This window comes from Engystomops pustulosus, chromosome 3, assembly GCF_040894005.1.
Source record: "Engystomops pustulosus chromosome 3, aEngPut4.maternal, whole genome shotgun sequence".
NCBI lineage: Eukaryota > Metazoa > Chordata > Amphibia > Anura > Leptodactylidae > Engystomops > Engystomops pustulosus.
Genome location: NC_092413.1, coordinates 175354216 through 175380380, shown reverse-complemented (window position 1 = coordinate 175380380; position 26165 = coordinate 175354216). Strand labels below are relative to the sequence as shown.

Genomic DNA, 26165 nt, shown 5'->3' with positions numbered 1-26165 from the left:
TAATTCATCACGAGAAGATCTTTAAAATACCTTCTTAGTAGAAGTAACATGGCAATCATTTATAAATTGAATACACTATATATTACATTTAATATGCAACATTGAGCTACATTAGTAATGTGTTGCTTTTTTTTATATATATATTTTTTTTAAAAACGGATGAGACAATTTGCTAACCCTGAACGTGTTTTTACAGATGTGTCATGAATTTAATGGATTTTTTCCTTTGTTTTCCATTATTTTTAAGAATAAAATGTACCTACACATTGGGGCAGATTTACTTACCCGGTCCGTTCGCGATCCAGCGGCGCATTCTCTGCGCTGGATTCGGGTCCGTCCGTCCACCAGGTGGCGCTGCTGCGCTGAAGTCCGCTGGAATGCCTCGAAATACACCGGCCTATCCAGGATGAAGGTGAGTGAAATTTTCGCGACACAATTTTTTTTTTAAATGCGGCGGTTTTTCCGAATACGTCGGGTTTTCGTTCGGCCACGCCCCCCGATTTCCGTTGCGCGCATGCCGGCGCCGATGCGCCACAATTCGATCACGTGCGCCAAAAACCCGGGGCAATTCAGGTACAATCGGCGCAAATCGGAAATATTCGGGTAACACGTCGGGAAAACGCGAATCGGGCCCTTAGTAAATGACCCCCATTATGTGCTTCCATTAAAATGAAGCAAGTGTACATTACCTTAACCTTTTTGTGAACGATGGTCATTGGTGCCTGAATGACCAGGTCAATTTTTGCCATTTTGCCATTCTGCTATGCTATGAGGTGACATCATCTGGCTCCCGGGATGTCTCGTGAAAGCAAGCAGATGCGGCTGCCTGGTAGAAATGTCATGATGGGGTTAAAGGCGTTAAACGTGCAATTAAAATCAACCATTTTGACCTAATGACAGTTTCCCATAGAATTTTTAATGCTAGTTCCCAATCTTCATTTATAGTTAAGTTGATAAAAGACTGCATCGAGTCATGGGGGCGTCAGAGTCACTGTGTCATCAACATGTCCTCTCTGCTATGTTAGATATTCCTCTCTCCTCCCTCCCCTCCTCCCTTATGTAGCCATTAGCTGACTTCATGCTTCAAGCAAATCTCTGTCAGCTCACGTCTGCAGGAGGGAGGGAGGAAGAGCTAATAGAGCAGAGAGGACATAATGATGATGATCACACCCCCAGAGCAGAATTATTAAAAGGTCTATGGAAACCTGTTATTAATGTGAGTGTATGTACTGTAGAGTACTATAAATAAGAAGAATATTTCACATTAGTAGCAATGTGTCAAGGGTTATAATAATAATAATTCCTTATTTATATAGCGCACACAGATTACGCAGCGCTGCACAAAGCATGTCAAATTGGTCCCTGTCCCCATGGGGCTCACAATCTAAACAACCTAACAGTAGGGTTGAGCTGGCAGTGGCAAGGTACTTACCTGGGGCTTTTTCATTTCCCTCTAGCATGAAGCGTGTAAAGCCTTTCTAATGGCCTTCTGGATCCTTTTATTTCTCTTGACCAGACTCTAGTAACACCTCACTTTTCAAAGGATTTTAAAGTTTGTGAGCCAAGCAATCCATGCCTGGAACAAAATCTGTGCAGTGACCTGGAATAAACTCCAATAGTCTTGCTTATGCTTACAGCATCAGCCTCTGTTTATGTGTGAACAATTGTTAGCAGATGAAAAAGGCAAATCTTTACTTTAGTGGGCACTACAGAATAGGTAGGCATGACGCATGTCTACCACCATTTATCCAGCTGTGAAGTTCTCATCAAGGCTTCAAAGAGAAACAAATTGTTCAATTTCTTAATTAAATCTTTACAAGTGACGCATCAGCTCCACAGGCTCCTTTCCATGGTGAATGAGTGGTGACATGCTGCTATTTTGCTTTATATCTATGAGTAAAATAACAGAGGTTTCCACTCTTTTACATTAGGTTGTTTGGTGGCATTGCATTTCAACATACAGTGAAATAAATAAGAATATATACGATCTAATATTATTATTGGTAAAAACAATGGTTGTGACATTAAAATGCATTTAGTCATGTGGTTCAAGCTATTATCCTGCAGTGTTGATTCAGAGGAAGGCATGACGTGACGTTTTCCTCAATTTGAGGAGTAGGGATTCCTGCTCAATTCCAGAAATACCAATTAAAACAAATCCTCCGATCAGCGGTTTTGAGAAATTTAGTATCAATAAGGCTGGGTTCACATCATGTTATTTGCCATACGTTGTAAGGACACGTCAAGGGGATTCCGCCTGGGAACTCCCCTTCCCCCTGACTTAGGTGGGGGAGTGTAAATCGGCAGTAGCATGCGATTGGCTACTGCCGATGAACGCAATGTTCCCCTAGTAATGTCACTGTCCTAGTATGCACAGTGCCATCACTGGATCCTCCCTCCTGCCGAGCGCCGTTTGTGCTCGGGGAGGCTGTGAGGAGAGGTGCAATACACTGCCGTCCATTGCCTCCGCTAAGTGCATATGTCGATCAGGCGGTGGCTGCAGGATCGGAAGACGTAGCTTGCTATGCTCTCCTGGACATGTAACTTTGTACAAAATAGGCCATGCAAAATCTTGTAGAAAGCCTCCCTTAGAATAAATAAAATATATAAATAGACAATGTTTTGTTTTGTTTTTTTTAACATTTTGATGACAACCCTAATAACTGACAATACAGGCAACTGCATTGGCTCATTTTTTTCCTCCCTTTCTGACTTGACTGCTAAATTGAATGGTTAAAAGGTCAAATAGGTGTCATATAACAGCAAAAAATGGGGGTGGGGAGTGAGTGAGCTAAATGGGGAGCTACATTGGTATAGATTTTCATTTGGTTTTTGCCATGGATCCAACCAATCCAGTGTTTTACTGGTCTAAGCTGTACACATATAGCAAAAGTATTGGATGTCATGTGAAAACCATACTCCTCATAATAAATAGAATTCAATAATAATAATTATGAAAAATGGATGCTCTTGGGCATGTACGTGACCTTTAAAGGGAACCTGTCACCAGGTTTTACCCCATTAAACTACTATCACCCTGTCTTTTCTAGAATTCCCTCTTTACCTGAAATCTCACCCTATAAAAAATCTCCTCTAAAGTCATGAGAGATTTGTATTGTGTCTAAGATGGTTAATAAACAATGTTATAGCTCTGCTATCTCAACCATACACATACACTCACAGCTCTGCTGTGCCTCCCTCCCAGGATAAAGACCTTATCTGTCTGTAGCTTGTAGAGTAATTCATCTTTAGCTTGCCTGCAGGCAGTGTCTGTGTGTGTGAGCTTGTCTTTGAATGCAGTGGGGAGGGACAGATGCAGAGAGGAGCTCCCTGCGGCGTCAGACAGGAGAAGAATCTGTCCTGCCTGACCCTAGACTTCTGATTTATGATTGGATCCCGGGGAAATCGAAATTTTATACACCAAGACTGATAGAGACAGATTGGAATTCTATCTGTGAAATCCTGTAACATTGAATTAGAGAATTTTTTTTTTTGTTATTCTAAGTATATTTAAGAATCTTGTCTTTAACCCCTTAAGGATACAGGGTTTTTTCACTCATTTTTCACTCTCTAACTTAAAAATCCATAAATTTTTATTTTTTCTGTGTACAGACCTGTGTGAGGGCTTATTTTCTGCATAATAATTTTTACTTCTTAGTGATGTTAATCATTATTCCATGCTGTGTACTGGGAAGTTGAAAAAAAATCCAAATGTGGTAAAATTGGCAAAAAACACGCATTTTCGTCACTTTCTTGTGAGCTCCGTTTTTATGACTTTCACTGTGCACTTCAAATAACACCTCTGCTTTATTCTTTGGTTTGGTACTATCACGGTGATACCAAATTTATATAGGTTTTATTGTGTTTTAATACATTTTCAAAAATTATAGGAATGTGTATGGGAAAAAAAACATTTTGCCATCTTCTGACGGTAATTACTTTTCATACTTTGCTGTACGGAGCTGTATGAGGTGTCGTTTTGTGTAAAAGTAGCGTTTCGGCTATTTGGGCACTATTTTCCTTTATGGGGTCCACCGCAGCCAATAACCGCTTTTATAAGTTTGATAGATCGGGTATTTTGAGACGTGGCGATACCTAAACTCCTTGTGAATTTTAATGTTTTTATATCAGTTCTAAGGAAAGGGGTTTGATTTGAAATTTTTGTTTTTTTAATCATTTTTTTAACTATTTTCAAACTTTTTTTTTCTACTATTTCTAGATGGTTTGATTGTTCCTACCATACACTGCAATACTACTGTATATTTTTGCACAGTATTCAGTACAATGAGCATTTGGCTCATTGTAACGAAACTGCAGAAACCAGTCACCCTCAGGTCTGATAAAGACCCGAGGCTGACATTGCAACCAATCACCACCCCCGATGACGCTGGAGGAGCAACAATTGTAACAAAGATTGCAGCGCCATCAAAGGTTTAATACCCATGATGCAATCGCGGGTAGTAGAGATGGTTGTTTGCTGCAATATGCAGCAAAAAACACCTCTATATGAAGAGGGCTCAGTCCCTGAATCCTCTTCATATAGCCTCCACACCCCTGCGCCGTACATGTGAAGAGGTTAAAGATAGGATCACAAATTTCAAGAAAAAATGTACAAGTATTTATGGCTTCATTACAGCACTTCTTGTTTTTACATTTTTGGTTTTTTATATTACCATTGATGGCATCTTATGAAGAAATAAATTGCAAAACCTTTTAGATAAATGTATCTGTAAATACATTTAATAAAATGAATGTTCTTTTAATTCTCCGCCTCTTCAACATTATTCCTTACTCAGCAGTTATGAAGCAAACTCTGGAAGATTTACTTCCAGACGTCAAGCGAAAAGTTACAATTGATTTTGAGTTAAGCATTTGACCTTTAAAAAGCTTTTATCGTTTGTCCCTAAGTTGGCATCATGATATTCATTTAACAACAATCATTCAGCAGTAACTTTCATTCTCTCATATAAGTTCTCACATAACTAATATTGTCTCTCTTTTTAGTAATAATGTATGTCCCAATACTACAGAATTCAAAAATGTAATAGAATATAGTATAGAATTTTATAGTTATTTGATATTGTAACAATATTTGCCCATTTATCTTCATTTCTTTAAAAATGATTCCTGAAATCCCAAAAATACCACAGACCCCTAGTCAGTTTCATGAATTAATATGAAAGAAATTATTTTTTTAAAAGGGGTATTGAAAACTGTGTTTTTGATGTGGGGGACTAACACTGAATTATTATTATTATTATGTATTTTTATTTATGATCAAAGGAAATCTACCATCAAAATCCATCCTGATAACTTACCCATAGATCAAGACATTGCGCCTGTGGTAATCTTCTTATATGTGTTATCCATGGCCTCCTTCATTCTAAATTAACTTTAAAATGCTAATGAGCTCCTTGGCGTCTTACCAGAGTGTCTTCGTCCTGCATATTTACAGGTTATTACACAGTGCAGTGCAACATCCCCCACCAGGGCCTAGTCTTTTTCTCTTGGGGCCTGGAGACAGCCGGGGGCCCGGAATACCGGAGTGGCTGGCGGTTGCGGCCTAGGCACGCTAGAGTCACGGTGCTTGGTATGGGGACCGGAGGGCTGTCCTACAGCCTGGCAAGTCTCCAGCAGGTGGTGTTGGCAAGAAATGATGAGGGAGAGGCTGTTATGGTAGTTCTCCCTGGGGCAACCCTTTGGGGTATCGAGTATGAGTCCCTGTGTAGTGGATAGGATGCCCGTGATGGTGACAACCGTAGTAGCCGGGGAGGCAACATTGTGCAAAAATAACTTATAGTTCTTTATTCGAACCAACAGCAGGCAACGTGCCAAACGATTCCTTACAGATGGTGGTCTTACTGAGAGTGATCTTGGAGAGTGAACCTCAGGAATTTGGGTCACCAGCCTGGATGCAGGGGCAGGCTGGGATGTAGCTGTGTCCAACGCTGGAAGCTGCAGCTTTGTCCTGGATTGGTTGAGTGTCAGTCCTGATGGTGGACTGACACAGTAACTCTCACTCTGTGCTCTGTAGAGGCTCTGGCCTTCTCTCTCAGAGCTAGGCCTAAAGAGCTTGTTGCTAAGAGCTGTTTCTCAGTCAGGAGCTGGGCCTAAAGAGCTGCCCATGAGGTGAGAGCTCAGTGCTAACTCCCTGTCAGCACTCACTCCTCTAACTGACTGAACTGACTGTTGGCACTCTCCATCCATCACTTCTCCTCAGCTCCTAGTCATGTGGTCTCACTCTCCAATCACACTCCAGTTACAAAGGTGAAACATCATTGGATGACATCAGTAAACAGGCTAACCCTTGTCTATCCAGGCAGCATCTACCGCTGCATATTACCTCTTGGTGTACTGAATGGTACACTCCTCTGCCATGCACATTGCCAGGGATATTGCAGCAGCAAGCACTTCCCCCCTCCTGCTTTGTTCTGAAACTTCCTCTGCTGCAGTGAGATTACATCAGGCAGAGGGAGGAGTGAAGTGCTTAGGGAGAAGCAGGGCAGGATGAGACATTGTAACAGCATGTGAAGCTGCGCATGGAGGAGCTCCCTAGGATTTAAGAGTGTCTCTGGTTTATCATGCTGAATTTTTATAGTATATTTCCTTTAATTTTATGGTGCTATACATTTTCAAAATGCATACACATATACACTGCACCATAATAAGTAGAAAGATATATAACTGGACAGAGTTGGCAAAAGAAGATTGAGGACCCTTCCTGTGTGATGGCAATATACAATATGGGGAATTATAAAGTTACAGCAATAGTTGACTCTTATAAGAAGCTAAATTCCTGTTTTAAATGGCATTCATTGAGCCATATTTATCAGAGTTAAAAACTGGTCCATGGTCAGGAATCAGAGCTATTCCACCCGTTATAACATTACTATACCCGGCATAGAACTACCCTGCCGCAGCACATCGCAGGCTGGTGTTGTGATGGTGGTGGTGGGGAATGGGTGAGTGTCAGTTACATCAAACCTAGCGCCAGCGTATGATAAAACTTGCCCATTGTGTCTGAGACAACACCTTCAGAATTAGCGGGTTTGGTATACTGAAGTTTCTTTACTGCAGTTTACAACAGAATCATGAGAAAATGTTCAGTAGATGCCGCCAGCACAGAAGTCATTGATCTCTTTCCATGCAATACTAATACCAGTAGCACATGCAATATAAAACCCTCTCCAAAAAAACTGCTTCTTTATAGTCCAGGGAAACACTCCAACATATGGAAACACAATGAATGAAAGGAAGTAGGGCGGGTTTGCTTCTATACTGTAATTTGACTAGAATTTTTGTTCATCGAATAATAAATCTATGTCATCTGACAAATAAATAACAGATTCCAAAGCAACATCAGTTGTATTCACTAAACTGAGCCTGAAAATGACAACTGAGTCCCTGGAATTACTGTTTTACTTCCAGACATTTACAGAATCCACAATTCTCTATTATTTTCTTATATTTCATGTACAACTATCGTACATTTAGTCAGTCATTCATGAGCCGGACTATCCTCAAGCTACTTTTACTGTAGTTTTGGTTTGAAAGAATTAAGCCTTTGGCATAAAGGTGTATTCTGTCTAATGTGGAAATTGAAGACTGAGAAAACATTTAAAGCACACCTATGAACCTATATAAAACCATACGAACCATATTATTGTCCATTTTATGATATCTACTGTATTAAAGGGAACCTGTCACCGCTGTTTCACAAAAATTAAGTTGCGGGCAGGTTCCCATAGAGCCCTTATAGCATAAGGACAAGCTTTCTTTAGGTAACAAAATCACTGCACAGAAAAGGAAAAAAATTACATTTATTCTCTGCCTGGTAACCAGGCAGAGAATCTAGCGAGTCGAGGTGGGAGGATACATACGTGCGAGTCCCGCGGCTTGCTCACACCTCCTTGGCCTACGTCATCCGGATGTCGGCTGAATTATAACACATTCGCCTATGGCACATGTGCGGCTTTACTGCTTAGCCTCCTGCTTCCGTGCATGCACCGTAGGCATATGTGTTATAATTCAGCCGACAGCCGGATGACGTAGGCCAAGGAGGGGTGAGCAAGCCGCGGGACTTGCATGTATGAATCCGCCCACCTCGACTTGCTAGACTCTCTGCCTGGTTAGCAGGTAGAGAATAAATGTTCATTTTCCCTTTTCGGAGCAGCAATTTTATAACCTGAAGAAAGCTTGTCCTTATGCTATAAGGGCTCTATGGGAACCCGCAACTTAATTTTTTCAAACAGCAGTGACAGATTCCCTTTAAAGGAAATTAACCACCTACAAAACATAAATAGTCTACAAATACTCACCTCCAATCCTCTGCACCTTGATCCCGGCGCTGCCCGGTGCTTAGCTTGACATGCCAGGATCACCTAGAAAAGAAGCAGCCCGGAGCGCTGATCCCGGAGTATCAAGCCTAGCGATGGACAGCACCGGGATCAAGGTAAAGTAGAGGAGTATTTGTAGCCTTTTTAGTGTTTTGTAGGTGTAGCAACTTTTAGTATACTTCCTCTCTAATTCTACTTGGTCCCTGAGGTGGAAGGCAAATACTAGCTGCTATGATGATAGACACCAAAGAAGACATGAGGTAAGATTCATTCAGAGTAGTGTTTATAACGCTAGTCTAAGATCTCCCCCCAACGGTGATCTGTTGCCCATATACACCTGGTTTCTATGTAAATGTTCCCTTTCTTTATTCACAAACACCATTTTCACTTAAGCCCTTCCCGCCACAGCCCTTTTTCGTTTTTGCGTTTTAATTTTTCACTCCCCACCTTCAAAAATCTACAGCTTTTTTATTTTTCCATGTACAGAGCTGTGTGATGGCTTGTTTTCTATGTTACAAATTGCTTTTCAAAATGGTGTTATGTAATATTCCATGACGTGCACTGGGAAGCTGGAAAAAAATTCTAAATGCAGTGAAATTGGTGAAAAAATGCATTTGTGCCGTTTTCTTGTGGGCTTGGATTTTACGAATTCCACTGTATGCCCCAAATAACAAGTCTCCTTTATTCTTTGGGTCGGTACGATGACGGGGATACCAAATTTGTATAGGTTTTATAATGTTTTCATACATTTACAAAAATTAAAACCTCTTGTACAAACATTTTTTTTAGATTTTGCCATCTTCTGGCGCTAATAACTTTTTCATACTTTGGTTTACAGAGCTGTGGGTGGTGTAATTTTTTGATGTCGTGTCCAATGCTACCATTTTTGGGACTGTAAAACCTTTCATCACTTTTTATAGAATTTATATTTTTTAAAAGGGCAAAAAAGTGCCATTTTCGACTTTGGGCACTATTTTCCTTAAAGGGGTTAAACGCAGTGAAAAACCGTTATTTTATTTTGATAGATCGGGCATTTTCAGATGCTGCGATGCCTTATGTGTTTATGATTTTTACTGTTTATTTATATTTCCTGGAAAAAGGGGGTACTTTGAATTTTTAGGTTTTTTGTTTAACCCTAGGTTGTCTGATCAATCCTATCATATACTGCCATACTACAGTATTTCAGTATATGGAGATTTCCCTCCTCACTCATTCAGACCCGAAGCTGTCTTGGCGAAATACCGCGCTCCCCGATGACGTCACGGGAAGCAACGATACCTCAGTACTACAGTGCATTTTAACTGACATTCAGCCTATTAGACCCTTCCGTGGGCTGGGCCTAATGGACATCTGTCATAGTTGGCACTTAATTAGTAATTTACACAATGTAGTTCTAATTTGTTGGTAGATTTGTGCTGCATTGATCAACTTTTTTCAAACTGAATAAGGGATTTTATATAGCGCCAACCCTTTTAAGAGCAGAACCCCCAATGCATTATAGATCTTACAATCTCTCTGAAGTTAAAATCCAGTTAACTGTTAATAATTTGTTTGGAGAAAAAATGTATTTCAATTAAAAGTTACATCTATTTGTATGAGAGAAGCACTGATGTATACCCAACAATTCAGACCATAATGAGCTATTTCATGTAATACTATTCACTGTTTATGACTTTCCAGCCAGATTAACCAACTTTCCCTCTTAGCCATGCTTCTGCAGAAAAGTAATAGAGAAAGTCAAGTACTTCAAGTACACTAACAACTCCAAATGTATAATTAAAATTTGTTATTTCTTTGTGTATAATTAGGGAAAACATAGAAAATTACCTTTGTTGCTTTTTTAATCTCGTTCTAGCATCCTTTTAATGCTCTCCTCTGCCTCTATTACGACTCTCTCCTGCCATCTGAAAACAATGTAATGGTTGAGTCATTCTCGTCTTTGAATTCTCAAATACCCATTCATTCTGATCTAATGCAGGAGCTCTAAGTGTTCTGTGTACACCATCAAGAGTCACTTGTACTCCATGCATAGATACTTAAAACAGCAGTAAAGTAAGTGCTGCCTCCCTCCAATCCTGTTTTGTGTTGCCTTTATTTATAGTCTGACATTGTCTGTTTTCCTGAAGATAGTCATTGTCGCCATCCTAAGGTCTTAAGAGTCCCTCCAACCTTCTGGTGCTTTTTTACATTATTCACCCTAGTTCTTGGTCACTTCATGCTCTATTCTCCCTACAACAACAACTTCAGTCAAACCTTCAGGAAACCTGCCACATGATATGGTAGGTGTAAGGAGCTTATTTTTGTTAGTGTCCTAAACCGCTGTATCGCGGTTTAAAACACGTTTTAATCTTTATAGCCAAAGTTGCTTCGGTGCACCAAGCACTCGACCGTGCGCGCGGCTCCCCGGGAATTTCCTATATAGGCGCACGCATGGTGCACCGAGCGCGTACCACCGTGCCCCCGAAGCAGCTTCGGCTATAAAGTTTAATACAGCGGTTTAGGACACTAACAAAAATAAGCTCCAGCACCAGCTCACCCTGCGCTGGTGCTCAGTATTTCCATCTTACACCTACCATATCATGTGGTAGGTTTCCTTTAAGTCAGTTTTAATTAATTCCTATATTGGCATGAAATGCACAAGTGTTATTATGAGGTTCTGACATAAATTGACATTAATTTTTACATAAAAACTTGAAATTGCACCAATATTCTGGAGTAAAAGTAAGGCTGATTGCACATGAACGTGTTTGGCCTGTGGAAACAGATCCATTTGCTGTTCCGATTCCAATTCCGATTCTCTGTCCGCTGGCCAACAGCACAGTCTGCACCGTTTGCAGTTCTGCCAGCAGACAAGAAGTCCTTGCATCATATTTCTGTATGATGCAACACCTCCCGTCCACTGCGCGATGTTCGTTCGATCAATGAGACCAGAACACAGGTCCATTTCCACGGTCCAAACACGTGCAGCCATTCTGGTGTATACAATTTCATTTGCCCCAGAATCCAACCGTTAATATTCCGATTTTAGGGTCGGGAAAGGACAGATTTTTCTCATGAATAGTTTCTCCTGTCTCACACTGCAGTGTCTCGGCCCCTCCCCCCTGCATTTTAAGATGAGCTTGCACATAGACTCACACCTTTTAGTGATGGGAATTACTTATTTTCTTAGTATGCTGGCTCATTAGGCTCCGCTCATTAAGAAGAGACGGCTCTTTTGGCTCCTGATTGGCTCCCTATTAAATATATAATCGGGAACAGCCACTCTACTTTTAACCCGATAGTATCGGGGAAAGGTGGTTTGTTGAGCCTGTTAGTGGCGTGGTTAAGTGAGCCATCTCGTTCGTGAACGGCACATCACCCACCTTTCCTGTCAGCAAACATCAGCGTGAGGAGACTCAGTCTGCAAGCTACTGGCAAGATAAAATGTTTATATCAGGGGAAGGAGGTATAGCAGAGCTGACTCTATGTGTGGTATAGCTGAGTTAGCAGAGCTGACAGTGTTTGTTATAGCACAGAGAGCTAGAGTGTCATTGTGTGTTATATGCATCTCATGGATCCCATTGTCTCTCATCTCTGATCCGTCTCATCTCTTTTTTTTCTCTGTGTCAGATACCAGTGAATATTCATAAGCTAAATGAAAGTGTAGATAAACCTGGACCCTGATAATGTAAACAGATTACCAGCTCACATCATCTCACACAGCACTATCGTGATCATAATATGTCTGCTTAGTCCCCACCCACGCAATTTTACACTGAGTGGTAGGAGCTAAAACAGCAATATAACTGAGTAAAATTGTCTAGTAAGGGGTTAAAAATGATCTTTATTGTGTAAACATCACTATGGGGTTAAAAATTATTTGAGAACTTTCTTTCATGTGCCATTAAGAGGCTTACAGAGGGTTTTTGTATTCTGTATGGTTTCCATAAAAAATTGTGCACGTTTCTTTGAGGGCTATACAGTCTGCATGGATCCTTAGGAACAATGATCATATAGTGAACAATCCTTCTTCACATAAAAGTATTATTAAACAGTAGCTTTTCTCTTCCATTGCACCTTTTTGGGTGTTTTGCCTTTTTTGTGCTTGTTTGATTTGCAACCATCAGCAAAGTGAAACTAGAATAAAAGATAAAAGTATTCAGATAAAAAATTATTTGCACCAATACACAACCAAAATTGAGTATGTCCAAAAAAGTACTGCAGATTGTCTTGTAACTATTCAATGTATGAGAGTAATAAATGGAATGGTGTTACCAGTGTTCACAGAGAGATATATGGCAAACGGCGCAGTAATACGGGAAAAGATAGGACATGTCCTATCTTTTCCCTGGTATGGAACAATACGGTGTGGTACAGTACCCATTGCCGGCCTATGGGGGACTTGTATACAGCGGCCGTATATACGTCCCCCAACGGCCATGTTAATGCAGCCTTAGGTTAATGACCCCTAATAAGTTTTTTCTTTACTAGAGCCCTGCTTTGTAAGAGTTTACGGATACGTGATGTCGTATTCTGGGCAACATGTGACCTTTATGATCTAACGCATCATATCGCCCAAGGTTGTATGTAATTACAATGCAATGTACAGTGGTATTAGCCTTTCAGGAATTACATAGCTATGATACATTTAGAGAAAAGCACCAAGTGCGGCTTGCTTAATTTTATCATATTATACCGCTTCCAGCAGGATGAATCCCAGCAGGGTGATCCGAGATTCAGATGTTGTGATTCCCTCCGCTGTCAATAGCTCTTCAGCAGATGTTTGAAGTTAATGATGTTTAAAAATACTCCATTAGATGTGTTTTTGGCTGAGGATGCGCTTTGCTTCATTGCTATAGTACTTCATACAGCAAGTGCTGTGTTCCTGGCCACACTCCTGACAGCTGCAAGGTCCTGCCGATCACTAAACAATACAACACTTTGGGGGTTGGCTTGGAGAAGATAAGAAGATGGTACCTACAGGGCTTGTGAAATTCATATTAGTAAAACTCTGAAGACACAAAGCTTTAACAGCAAGATAAGTACAGACATCTTTGTAAACCAAGTCCTAGTAGTTTTGATTCAAATGTAGTATAGACATGATACATACACTGGTTTGGTGTGGCATTTGTGTATGCATATATAGAGTCCAGAGCCATTAATATAATATACTGGGCCTCATAAAATAGTTGTATAAAGTCCCCCCTCTACATAAGTATGAACATTGCAGGTTGAAATGCAGATCGGGTGCACATTTATCGATCATTCTAGAGTTGGTGAATTGTGCCAGCAAATATAAGCAAAGCCAAGTGCAGATGCAGCCGCCTGTTAGTGATAGCATGTGTTTGACTCCACAGGGATACAGCTCGTATGTGCACCAAATTTTTTTTAAAGGGAACCTGTCACCTCAAACGTTCTAAATAAACCCTAAACAGTTACCGTATCCAAGACTAAAACAGTGTTACAATGGTTCGATCCTCAATGGTCTAAAAATTACTTTTATATCCTTTTCTTTCAGAGATCCTGTTAAGGAGACGGGAGAGCTCTTGGATGCAGTCAAGCTCATTACGGCTGCTCTGCTCCTCCGCACTACCCCAGCTCCATGTCACATGCATCCTGTTTGAAATTCACACACATTTGCACTGGCCTGCTCATACATGGCGGGATCTACAGGTGCATTTGTGTATTTGCCAGTAATGTGAGCAAGTAACGACTACCTGTGGATTTGGCCATGGACAAGCAGGCCAGCCACGAACTGAGAGATGCACCCGCATGCGCGGGAATTTCAAACAGGATCCAAATGCTGTGGAGCTGGGTCGTGCAGAGCGCCATATTTATGAGGCAGAGTGGACATGAGGAGTCCAGAGAGTTTGACTAAGGGCGATGCCACACATGGCGTTTTGAACCCGTTTTTGGTCCGTTTTTTAAGCAGTCCATCCAAAAACTTTTTTTGATGCATGCGTTTTTGACCAGTTTTAATTAAGATAATTGGTAAAACCTGTGAAAAACGCATGCATTTTTTAACGGACTGCTTAAAAACGGACCAAAAACGGATTCAAAACGCCATGTGTGGCATCTCCCTAAATCTTAGAGTTCTCCTACCTTCTTGACTGGATCTCTGAAAGAAAAAAAGGTTAACACACTTCGGTTTGGACCAAAGCAGCAACATAGAGGGTTGACATAGAACCATTTGAAAATAATAGAAACATTTGAGGTGACAGGTGGCCATTAAACGGGGCCTACAATTATATATAGACCACCCTGAGATGTGTTTATGCTGTAAGGACAACTACGGAGGAAGAGCTGAGTATAGTAATGCTGCACATCCTCACTTATCACTACCAGGGGCGTAACTAGGAGAGAATGGGCCCCATAGCAGATTTCTGCATGGGGCCCCCCTTCCCCTTAAAATATATATATATATGGCAGGCACATGTCGGGCGCGCTGGAGAGGAGGAGAGGTGATTGCGGCTCACCCCTCCCCTCTCCATAGAGAATAGAGCCGCATGGCCGTTCTTACGGCCATAGATAGAGCACGCTCTATCTCTTTTGCTCAACAGTGAGTACTCGTGCTCACCGTACCGAGCACAGGCGGTATGGAAGCTTATGGGGGAAGTATATCCGGCAGCAAATTTGCGGCCAGATATACGTCCCCCATATGTTCTTGGGAAGGTACCCCTATACAGACATGTTTATACAATTACACACATTTATACACTGATATATACACACCTTTATATACACACATAAAGTTCTACACTCGTATACTCGCACCCTTATACATACAAGCATACACTTGTAGCGGGGGAAGGGGGGGCAGAGTGTCAACTGTGCCGCCCTGCAGGTTGATGAGCGGGCAGTTCAGGGAGATGAGGGGGGCAGGTCAGAGAGGTGGCTGGGGGGCGGGTCAAGGAGATGAGCAGGCAGGGATCACGGAAAGAGGTGGGTGGGCTCAGGAGACATGTGTAGATGCACAGAGAGGGAGGGGCCCGGGGGCACGATCCGGCAGGCACCCGGCACTGCAGCCCCGGACCACATACCCCAGGCCGTGGCAAAGCACTGCAGGGAGCGTGCATCCCCGGGCCCCTGAACCTCACGGGCCCCGTAGCAACCGCTACGGCTGCAACGGCGGTAGTTACGCCACTGATCACTACCATGTACTGACTAGTGAGGTAATTACATCCATAGTGGCCAATATTGTGGTTACATTTTAAAATATATTCTTATCATATGTTTATTACAAATGTATCAACAAATAGTGTTATTTATTAAAGAGAATTTAAAGGGATTTTCCCATTTCAGCAAACTAATGTTATTGTTTTTATGATAACAAGTTATAAAATTTTCCACTACACTTTCTGTATCAATTCCTCACAGTTTTCTAGATCTCTGCTTGCTGTCCTTTTTATAGAAAGCTTATACGTCCACATCCAGTGGACAGATGGATGGTCACACAGATGCACGGCTCGTTATATCACAGAGAGTAATCAGAGTTGTGTGTTACACCAAGCTGTGCATCTGTGTGACCATGGTCAGATTTCTGTCCACTGGATGTAGACTTAGACGCTTCCTATGGAAGGACAGCAAGCAGAGATCTAGAAATTCATGAGAAATTGATAACATTGATTGTTATATAGAACCTGAATTCTTGTCATCATATGTTGTTTTTATGAATTTTTAAAGTAGGTACTTTTTATGTGACAGTGCTTTTATTATGTGCACAACTTGCTTTGCAGGAATTGTTGCCGTCCTGTTTTGTGGAGTGACCCAAGCCCATTATACATACAACAATTTATCAGACGAGTCTAAGCTTCGGACAAAACAGGTAGGTTGATATGTTGGTAGGTTGTGAATTTAACTACTTGATCCTCAGAAAAAAGTTGTATAGCTCAATGGGACTGTACTTCCCTTCTGATGTGCCCAATAAATGAAACAGCACGATGAGGTTTGCACTTTGCCCTCCTCCAGATTTCCTTGAACTTTCCAAAAAATTGTATTTCTTTTTTCAATTTTTACAATAATAAATACATTTTACAACAATCCTAAAATACTTAGTATGGAGATTTACACACCTCAGAAGTCACTCAGCAAAGGGCTTGCTACTGCAATAGTCGTACAACAGAATAAGCATTCATTCCTTCCTCTGGGAGTCTTACGGCCTTTGTCTAGTCCAGACGTGTAGATCGTCCCGCTTCTATACATTCTAGATATACAGCACATGACAGAACATCAACATCACATCAGAATGACATGTATCACCTGAATTATGGAGGACCTGCAGCCGGACCCCCAACAGGGTGAAACCCAGGAAGCAGAAGCACCTGCAGTGCAATAACCTAAACCTGAGAGCATTCCTATATATGAGCCGTACATTCACAATATGGATTTTCCAGCAAAAGCCAAACTGTGCTAGAGTAGTCTCTACGTTTTAGAGAATAGCGAGACCCCTTCTGTGTCATGCAGGGTTTTTCATGATGTATACCATTAGCCGCTCAATGGGGGTCCTCAGGATGCTGCTGCTTTTTCTATTAATTACTTAATCCACAATGGGTGGGAGTTGCCCTTTATTTTAGAATAATTGAGGCACCTGAGAATACAGAAAATACAGTTTAACAAATACTTCATTAACATTTTCATCCCTGTTTCATATAGAAACATGTAATGTATGTGTATATCTATATCAATCTATTTATTTAGATATAAAAAATATAAAGGGCAATTCATCATTGGTTTTTGTCTATGTTTGGCGCAGTTGTGGTACAAATACTGTTTTGTGACTTTCCATTGCATCAAATGAAAATAGGACAGTGCATAGACCCTGCTTGCACCTAATTCATTATTTGCATAGACTAGTTTTCACAATACAACTGAATTCATGATTTACTATTTGGCACAAATTTCCGTTTAGTTGCAAGTTTTAGCGTAAATTTACCCATCGTGGTCTATGTTGCGACTTTTGATGTTTTCTTTTCCGACTTTTTATACGACTGTCACAAACAACCCTCATAGAATAAGATTCTGCCATCAGATTTATAAAGAGTATAAGCCACTTTAATTAAACTAATGTTAGCAGAACTCCAAAGACAGACGTAGAACTGTCATAAGGAGCCGCTCTAATGATAAATGACTCCCACATTCCTTATATAAAGGCCACATGACACATGGAACAGTTTATATGGGGGTTAGCTGCAGCAAAATAATAAATCTTTATTTATATAGTGCCATCATATGCTGCAGTGTTGTACAGACCATGGGGAACACATACAAATAAAATAAAACTGTGCAGAGTAACAACTTAGTAAGATGAAACAATATGGCTGATGGCCCTGCTCATGCGGGCTTACAATCTATGATGTGGAGGGGGGGGGGCATAGGAGGTAACAGCACTGCTCCAAGGTGAATAGGACTACAGAGTATCCTTTATAATTGTATCTACTGCTTGCAGGATAACATAAACAGGAGGGGTACACAGGGTTAGGGGAATGTAATAGGCCTGTCTGAAGAGATGTTTTTAGGGCATGTTTTAAACTTTGGTGGTTGGGTATTAGTCTGGTAGTCCAGGATAGGGCATTCCAGAGAATCTATGCAACTCGGGAGAAGTCCTGGAGACATGAATGGGAATTGTCCTTTGCAGAATAGTGGATGGCCAGTGAATGCCGTCATCACTGGTACATACAGTTATTCATGGTTTAAACACAGACCACATGGGAAACCATGTATAAGGTTAAATTTGCAAAGCAGACAGTTTATAGATTAGGAAGTATTTGAGCCAACCCCTTTAAGTGTAGCTATAAAAGGATTCAATTTTCTTAAAGATGCTTTTTGTTGCAAATCATTAGTGGACACTATGTATTAAATACAACATGAAATCAAATACCACTGACACTCACTGACACTCACTTCTCTTTATTAGTAACAATAGAATAGAGAACGGTTCTTACTGACCGAATCTGGAACAATTGTTTACAATTCCAGGCATATTACAGAGACACCAGCATACCCTGCGACATTTCACCCCCTTCTTCAGGCATGAGCCCCTGACGAGCATGCTAGTGTCCCTGGAAAAAGCGGTGCCAATGCAAAACTGTGGAGTTTGATTTTAAAACAATTGTTCCTGGTGGACATTTGTCAGTAAGAACGCTTTTCTATTCTATTGTTACTAATAAAGCTTGAATTACTGAAGAGAGTGTTAGGGTGCTGCCACAAGTCGCGTTTTACAGCATGGTTTTCATTCCATTTAAAAACGCATCAAAAATGTGTTTTTGAATGTTTACCACGTGTTTGGCCACTTTGAACCTTTTTATCTTAATTTCTAGAAGTGTAAGCAGCCGTGAAACAGATTAAAACCAGCCAAAACCATGGTGAGCTTACAAAAATGCATCCGTTTGCCGCCTCACATGACATTTTTGGTCTGTTTTTAAACATGCGTTTAAGAACACATCCGTTTTTAAAAACATCAATTTTTTACTGTTTACCATGTGTTTGGCTGCTTTGGACCTGTTTATCTATTAAGTTAAACAGGTTCTAAGCAACCAAATGCATTGTAAGCAGTCAAAAACACATGAAAATGCATGCTTAAAAACATACCAAAAACCCCACGTGTGGCATCACCCCGAGGCCGGCAACACACGTAGCATTTTGAACCCGTTTTTGTGCCGTTTTTCAAGCCGTCCGTTAAAAAACGCATGCATTTTTGACCGGTTTTACCAATTATATTAATTAAAACGGTTCAAAAATGGATGCGTTTTTTAATGGACTGCTTAAAAACGGACCAAAAAACGGGTTCAAGACGCCACGTGTGCCGCCAGCCTGTGGGTGCAGTCACAGCTTTGAGGTGGTTTTAGGTGCAGTTTTGTTAATTTAATAGGTGAATGATATTTGTTGTACAGGTTTCCCCTTCAAAACCAAATTAACCATTTCAGTTCATGGGACATTTACTTACCCGGTCCATTCGCGTTCCAGCGGCGGCTTCTCTGACGAGCTTTCGGGTCTTCCGGCGATTTATGAAGGTCCTGCGCCCGATGTCCACCAGGTGTTGCTGCTGCGCCAAAGTCCACCGAGGTGCCCCGGAGTTCATCATCTTCATCGTGGTGCATGTGAGTATGGCCCGTGCGACCAATTTTTTTTTTTAAATGCGGTGGTTTTTCCGAATCCGTCAGGTTACCGTTCGGCCTCGGTGCCGTGCGCGATACATCCCTATGAGAGGGGCGGGGTGAGCAGCGCTCCTCCTCCACTCCCCGCGCGCTGCCGTTGACTGCCGTGCTATTGTACGGCGGGCAACGGGAGTGTGAATGTAGCCTTAGTGGTATTGAATTCCATAGAAGTTTGTAGTGGATAGGAAGTGAGGGCTTCCTGATACAATAACAGACATGTGTTCCACTGTGATACAATGTTGCAATGTGCTTTTTCTGAACACAGTAGGTATTAAATGGCATAAGGAAAAGTATTGAATATGTATAATGATTTGTATCAAATATATAATGCAGGATCTACCATTTTTATTTATTTATTTATCAATCATTTTTACATCCTACGTTTTTCCACCACTGTAAATGTCTGCTTGTATTTATGTACATGCTGCCTATCAATTAAGTACAGAAAATATTGTCTTAGCAAGGCACTTTGGGTAATTGTAAGCTTGTATCATCTTATAAGGGAGAACTCTGGAACAGCTGCATGCAATATTTCGGAGCCTACAATTAGTTTTTATGTAGCAGAGATGTTTAGCGCGAGTCGAATTGATTCTAGTAGTGAAATGCTGGTGTGATTTGCTTTCTACATGACAAGTAAATCAAGTGATTACCACAGTAAACTTGATGTCCAGATGGAGGGAATTTTAATCAAACACTTTTTTTTTGTTTGCTTTCATTTATACAATTACATATACGGTATAGCGAAGTGGAGTTTTACGAAAATGTCAGTAAAGCGTTACTTACACGTATTTAAGATCTGTAAGCTGTGTTTATGGCCTGGAAGATGATGATTGCACAGGTAAGATGTAGAGAAGGCTGCTCCGTTGCGATGCAGAATACCTCCACTCATGTTAGGGTTGCATCTGATATAGGTGATATACACTCACTGGCCACTTTATTAGGTACACCTGTCCAACTGCTCGTTAACACTTAATTTCTAATCAGCCAATCACATGGCGGCAACTCAGTGCATTTAGGCATGTAGACATGGTCAAGACAATCTCCTGCAGTTCAAACCGAGCATCAGTATGGGGAAGAAAGGTGATTTGAGTGCCTTTGAACGTGGCATGCTTGTTGGTGCCAGAAGGGCTGGTCTGAGTATTTCAGAAACTGCTGATCTACTGGGATTTTCACGCACAACTATGTCTAGGGTTTACAGAGAATGGTCCGAAAAAGAAAAAACATCCAGTGAGCGGCAGTTCTGTGGGCAGAAATGCCTTGTTGATGCCAGAGGTCAGAGGAGAATGGGCAGACTGGTTCGAGCTGATAGAAAGGCAACAGTGACTCAAATCGCCACAACCAAGGTAAGCAGAAGAGCATCTCTGAACGCACAGTACGTCGAACTTTGAGGCAGATGGGCTACAGCAGCAGAAGACCACACCGGGTGCCACTCCTTTCAGCTAAGAACAGGAAACTGAGGCTACAATTTGCACAAGCTCATCGAAATTGGACAGTAGAAGATTGGAAAAATATTGCCTGGTCTGATGAGTCTCGATTTCTGCTGCGACATTCGGATGGTAGGGTCAGAATTTGGCGTCAACACATGAAAGCATGGATCCATCCTGCCTTGTATCAACGTTTCAGGCTGGTTGTGGTGGTGTCATGGTGTGGGGAATATTTTCTTGGCACTCTTTGGGCCCCTTGGTACCAATTGAGCATCGTTGCAACACCACAGCCTACCTGAGTATTGTTACTGACCATGTCCATCCCTTTATGACCACAATGTACCCAACATCTGATGGCTACTTTCAGCAGGATAATGCGCCATGTCATAAAGTTGGAATCATCTCAGACTGGTTTCTTGAACATGACAATGAGTTCACTGTACTCAAATAGCCTCCACAGTCACCAGATCTCAATCCAATAGAGAATCTTTGGGATGTGCTGGAACGGGAGATTCGCATCATGGATGTGCAGCCGACAAATCTGCGGCAACTGTGTGATGCCATCATGTCAATATGGACCAAAATCTCTGAGGAATGCTTCCAGCACCTTGTTGAATCTATGCCACGAAGAATTGAGGCAGTTCTGAAGGCAAAAGGGGGTCCAACCCGTTACTAGCATGGTGTACCTGATAAAGTGGCCGGTGAGTGTATATAGTAGTTCTGTAATCAGAAGAGTGACTTTCCTACCTTCCAATACACTCAAAGGAAATCATGTCACTATTTCTCATCAAAGAGTGAATCTGCACAGGCCCTGGTCTATGTATAGATAATCCTGCACGTTCACATTATATCTAGACCCTGTTTCCTCTCCTGTGTTAGGTAAAGCTCACATCTGCATCAGACGTTCTCTGTCAGACTGTGTCAAAAATCTCAACTGAGTAAAGGTCTAGTTGCTAGTCCCACTATACTCAGAATTGGGCTGTAATCCTTGGGCACAAGGACCCACCTGAGGATCCCTTGATGCTTTAGTGGACCAGCCCAACACTGAGCCTATGCTCTGCTTTTAGAGCTATATGGGGAGATTTATCATTAGTCCTATGTAGCTTCTTGGCGTATAAATGTCACAAATTTTTGCGCAAACATTGTTTTGCTGTTTTATTTAGCAATGAAAAAACGCAACCCTAAAGTCACGCAATGGCGGAACAAATACACCACAGAGTGTGCAACACCATAATTATCAACTGAGAATTTTCAAAAGAACGCAAATTTAATCACAAAACTACACCACATAGGAGGTGGTGATGTGTTTCCATTGCTACTACAGGGGGCAGAGGGGATTTATCTCAAACTTTCACAATTTTCAAGTTTTTACTCAATTTTATGTTTGCGGTATCTGAGAATTTCTTGTGCAAAAACATCACAAAAAGGCAGAAATTGAGCAGATGGTGCAGTCTATCCGCATAGAGCACACACAGCTTGGAAACCTGCCAGTCTAACACATAGACAACTGCTCAAAATCCTGCCTAATGATAAATCTCCCATAGATTCTATGTGATCTAATACATCAGTGATTTTCTTTCATCCTTCCTAGCAAGAGGGAATCCAGTTGGAATTTTATAGACAGTTCTATAGGAATTGTAGAAAGAAGGTGAAGTTATCAGGAAGGTAGGGAGAGTGGAAAGAGCTAAGTATGTGATGGAAGAGAAACTTTTATCTGATAAGATACGTCTCTAAGTTTTTCATCTTGAGTTGTACTATTGATTCATGCAAAGTTTGTTGAAAAGTCGATGACCATCTAGGGCGTGTTTCTTTACAGGCTCACTTCTTGGCAAGTTTTTTTTTTAATTTATTTTGTCTAACCTATACATTTTCTATAAGAGCACACACTTTAATGCAATAGAATGGCTGCTGGGTCCAGTTGACTGTACATATTGCTGTTACTGTGGCAGTGAAAGAGGAAGCTTTATAATGGGAGTGGTGTTGGATTGGGATGTTTTGCACCATGCATTATTCAGGGGATATGGAATTAATGAGTGACTTGTTTACTTGGTGTCATCATTTGGCATTTCTCAAATGTGAAATGCTACGATAATACGAAATGACAAAACAGAAGCGTCAAGTAAATGTCATTTTAGTTTTCTGTTAGATGTTTATTCTTTTAATTTATAGGATTTTTAATAATATTTCTTTAGACCTTTACAGTTTAATAAGATATTGAAATACAGGACATATACCCCATACACACAGACTGGGATCAGCTAGACTACAATTTTCTTTATTTTATAGCAATCGTGTGTGTATATCATGTGAGTATATGTCCAAGTAACTTATCTTACAATAATCAGGGGCATAACTAGAAGAGGCAGTGGCCCATAGCAGACTTCAAAATGGGGCCCTCTTTTCCCTTAAAAATACACATTTTACACTCATAAATGGAAATAGATGGGTGGCACGGTGATATTGGATCCAGTCCAAAACAGGTGCTAGCTTTAAGGGACTGACTCAATGTCCCAATGCACAGTCCAATCCAACAAGAGAAAGCAGCACTCCAGAAGATTTGCAAAAGTTTATTCACCCGCGTTAGAAAATGCTACGTTTTGGCTAACTCAATACACAAAAATTGAAACAAACCAAAAATAGGGAGGAAAATATAATATGTAGTGATGCAATGGAGCCTGTCCTTCTCCCCACTCGGTATAATACCATGTAGCTCGTTGGAGAAACTAATGCATAACCTATTATTCTTCCTCTCGAAAAAGTGGAAGAGAAAAACCAACACCATAGCACCATTAGAAACAACGAAAGTAGTGATGGTAAGAAATATTTTTTTTAAGTCAAAACACAAATAACAAAATAACAAACACTGGTTAAAAATGATTCTACCCCAAGGGGGGACACAAGATGAGGTTGCACTCCAAACAACAGGATCATCAAAAAAATTATGTGTAGGTTGAAGGCACCAATGGCCTTCATCTAGTATGAATGGGAAGTATGGCACAATTGTCATTCCGGACATCGATCATCTCTAACATGGGTAAGATATATTGCACCTACGGATTATACATGTTTTTTCATTTTGCCCATCATTAGGCTCGATTTAATTGACAATTGTGCCATACTTCCCATTCATACTAGATGAAGGCCATTGGTGCCTTCAACCTACACATAATTTTTTTGATGATCCTGTTGTTTGGAGTGCAACCTCATCTTGTGTCCCCCCTTGGGGTAGAATCATTTTTAACCAGTGTTTGTTATTTTGTTATTTGTGTTTTGACTTAAATAAAATATTTCTTACCATCACTACTTTTGTTGTTTCTAATGGTGCTATGGTGTTGGTTTTTCTCTTCCACTTTTTCGAGAGGAAGAATAATATGTTTTGGCTAACTCATTGAAGCCACCTTAGAGCAGTGCTCATATACATATACATAGTGCACACTCAGATATACACACATATATTTGATTTGGTAAGTGAAAAATTTACATTTTTCATCACAGTTCAGTCAGTTTTTCATGTGCATTTTTTGGTGTTTTTTCAATGCATTTTCATTGCGTTTTTCATGGACCGAGGTCTACCTTTCCTATGGCAATTAGCAGTTTAAAAAAACGCATTGCACTTGCATTTGACTTGCATGTGTCTCAGAGTGCAATGCGTTTTTAATACATCTCCATAGACTGGTATGGTGCGTTTTTCATGCACCTGACTTGCAAAAGTAGAGCATGCTGAGATTTAACGGACGTTAGAAAAATAAAAATTGTGCGTGTGTATTGAAAAAAATGAAAGTCTGAAAAAACCCATTGATTACAATGGGTCAGAGTGCAATGCAAGTTCTGCGCATTAAAAGCACACGCAGAACACATGCATGAAAAACGCAAGTGTAAAAGGGGCCTAAGGCGCAGATGCGCAGAACTTGCAGTGAACTCTGACCCATTGGGGCACAAAGTGCTTCCCCGATCAGGTCGTCAGAGTTCACCATCTTCCTCCCGGTGTATGTAAGTGCATTGGATGCGACACAATTTTTAAGTTAATTCCTGTGGTTTGTCCCAATCAGTTGGATCGTCCGATGGCCCCCCCCCCACTTCTGTCACATGAAAGATTGCGCCAAAATCCGATTGCGTGCGCAAAAATCCCCTTCTAAATACCTGTCCCAGTGGTGCAATCCCTGAAAACTTCAGAAAACCCGACGGAAATGGGATCCGCGGACCCTTAGTAAATAAGCCCCATTGTAATCAATGGGTTTTTTCAGACTTTTTTGGGTAGTTTTTTTTTTTTTTTTTTTACACACACGTACTAATTTGTTTTAACGCCTCTTTAAATCTCAGCCTGCTCTACTTTTGCAAGTCACGCGCATGAAAAACTCACCATAGAAGTCTATGGAGCTCATCAAAAAACGCATTGCACTCTGAGACACTTGCGAGGCCAATGCAAGTGCAATGGGTTTTTCACTGATCAATTGCCATAGAAAAGATAGACCTCAGCCCTGAGTCCTTTTCACACGTGTTATTTGTGCGTGAAAAACACATCGAAATCTCACTAACAATTATTTCACAAAACCGGCGCACAGGTCCTGGTAAGGCTGAGTTCACACTTCTCTTTTTCCATAGCTTTTAAGAACATGTCGGGTAGATGTCTTTACAACATATGGCACAGATATATCCCAATATATGCTTATACAGTGAGGTACGTCTCTTAGCAGGAGGGAGCAGGATGGGGAAATGTAGCTTGCTAAGTCTTTCCTTCCTGCCTTTTTCACAGTATACATTGTGTACTGGTCAGACTCCATCTGCCAGTATATATGTGTATGATCAGTATTCACGCTGGGAGGTCTTCCCACAAAAATGTGATGGGCACCCAGCCTTAGTCTCCCGCAAAATCTTATTTACTATTTGGCCCTTTAAATGACTCTTTACCCAAGGTTTATAGTTTCTGGATTTATAGAATAGACCGGTGTGAGATGAAAGTTGATGTCAGGTGTTTGCAGCTTATTATTATTTTTGTTTCCAGCAGTGTAGCCTTGGGCTTCATAAGATAAGAATGAATATTATTGCTCAATTAAGGGGAGATACAAACACAATCACCCACTGAGTGTCGTCTTATCATAATTATGGAGAAATAAATTGCAACCATGGCTAAAAATCACAAATAGACATGAAATGTACATATTGTTTTGAAGGTTATTAATACAACCAAGATGAGTGGCACAAGATACCAGCTTTTACACCACTAGACTAAGAGCGCCTTCAGGTAGGGTATGGAATATAATTTCTAGCATTCC

The 26165-nt window shown here is 40.9% G+C and overlaps 1 protein-coding gene across 2 annotated transcripts in view; it reads left to right on the top strand.

Annotated features, from left to right (window-relative positions):
* Positions 1–26165, top strand: part of SLC9A9 (solute carrier family 9 member A9) — a 448763-nt gene that overhangs the window by 184644 nt on the left and 237954 nt on the right. For both annotated transcript variants that reach the window (XM_072143078.1, XM_072143077.1), the window contains exon 9: positions 16052–16140. In XM_072143078.1, coding sequence (XP_071999179.1) covers positions 16052–16140 — 89 coding nt within the window. The remainder of the gene's footprint in view (positions 1–16051; positions 16141–26165) is intronic.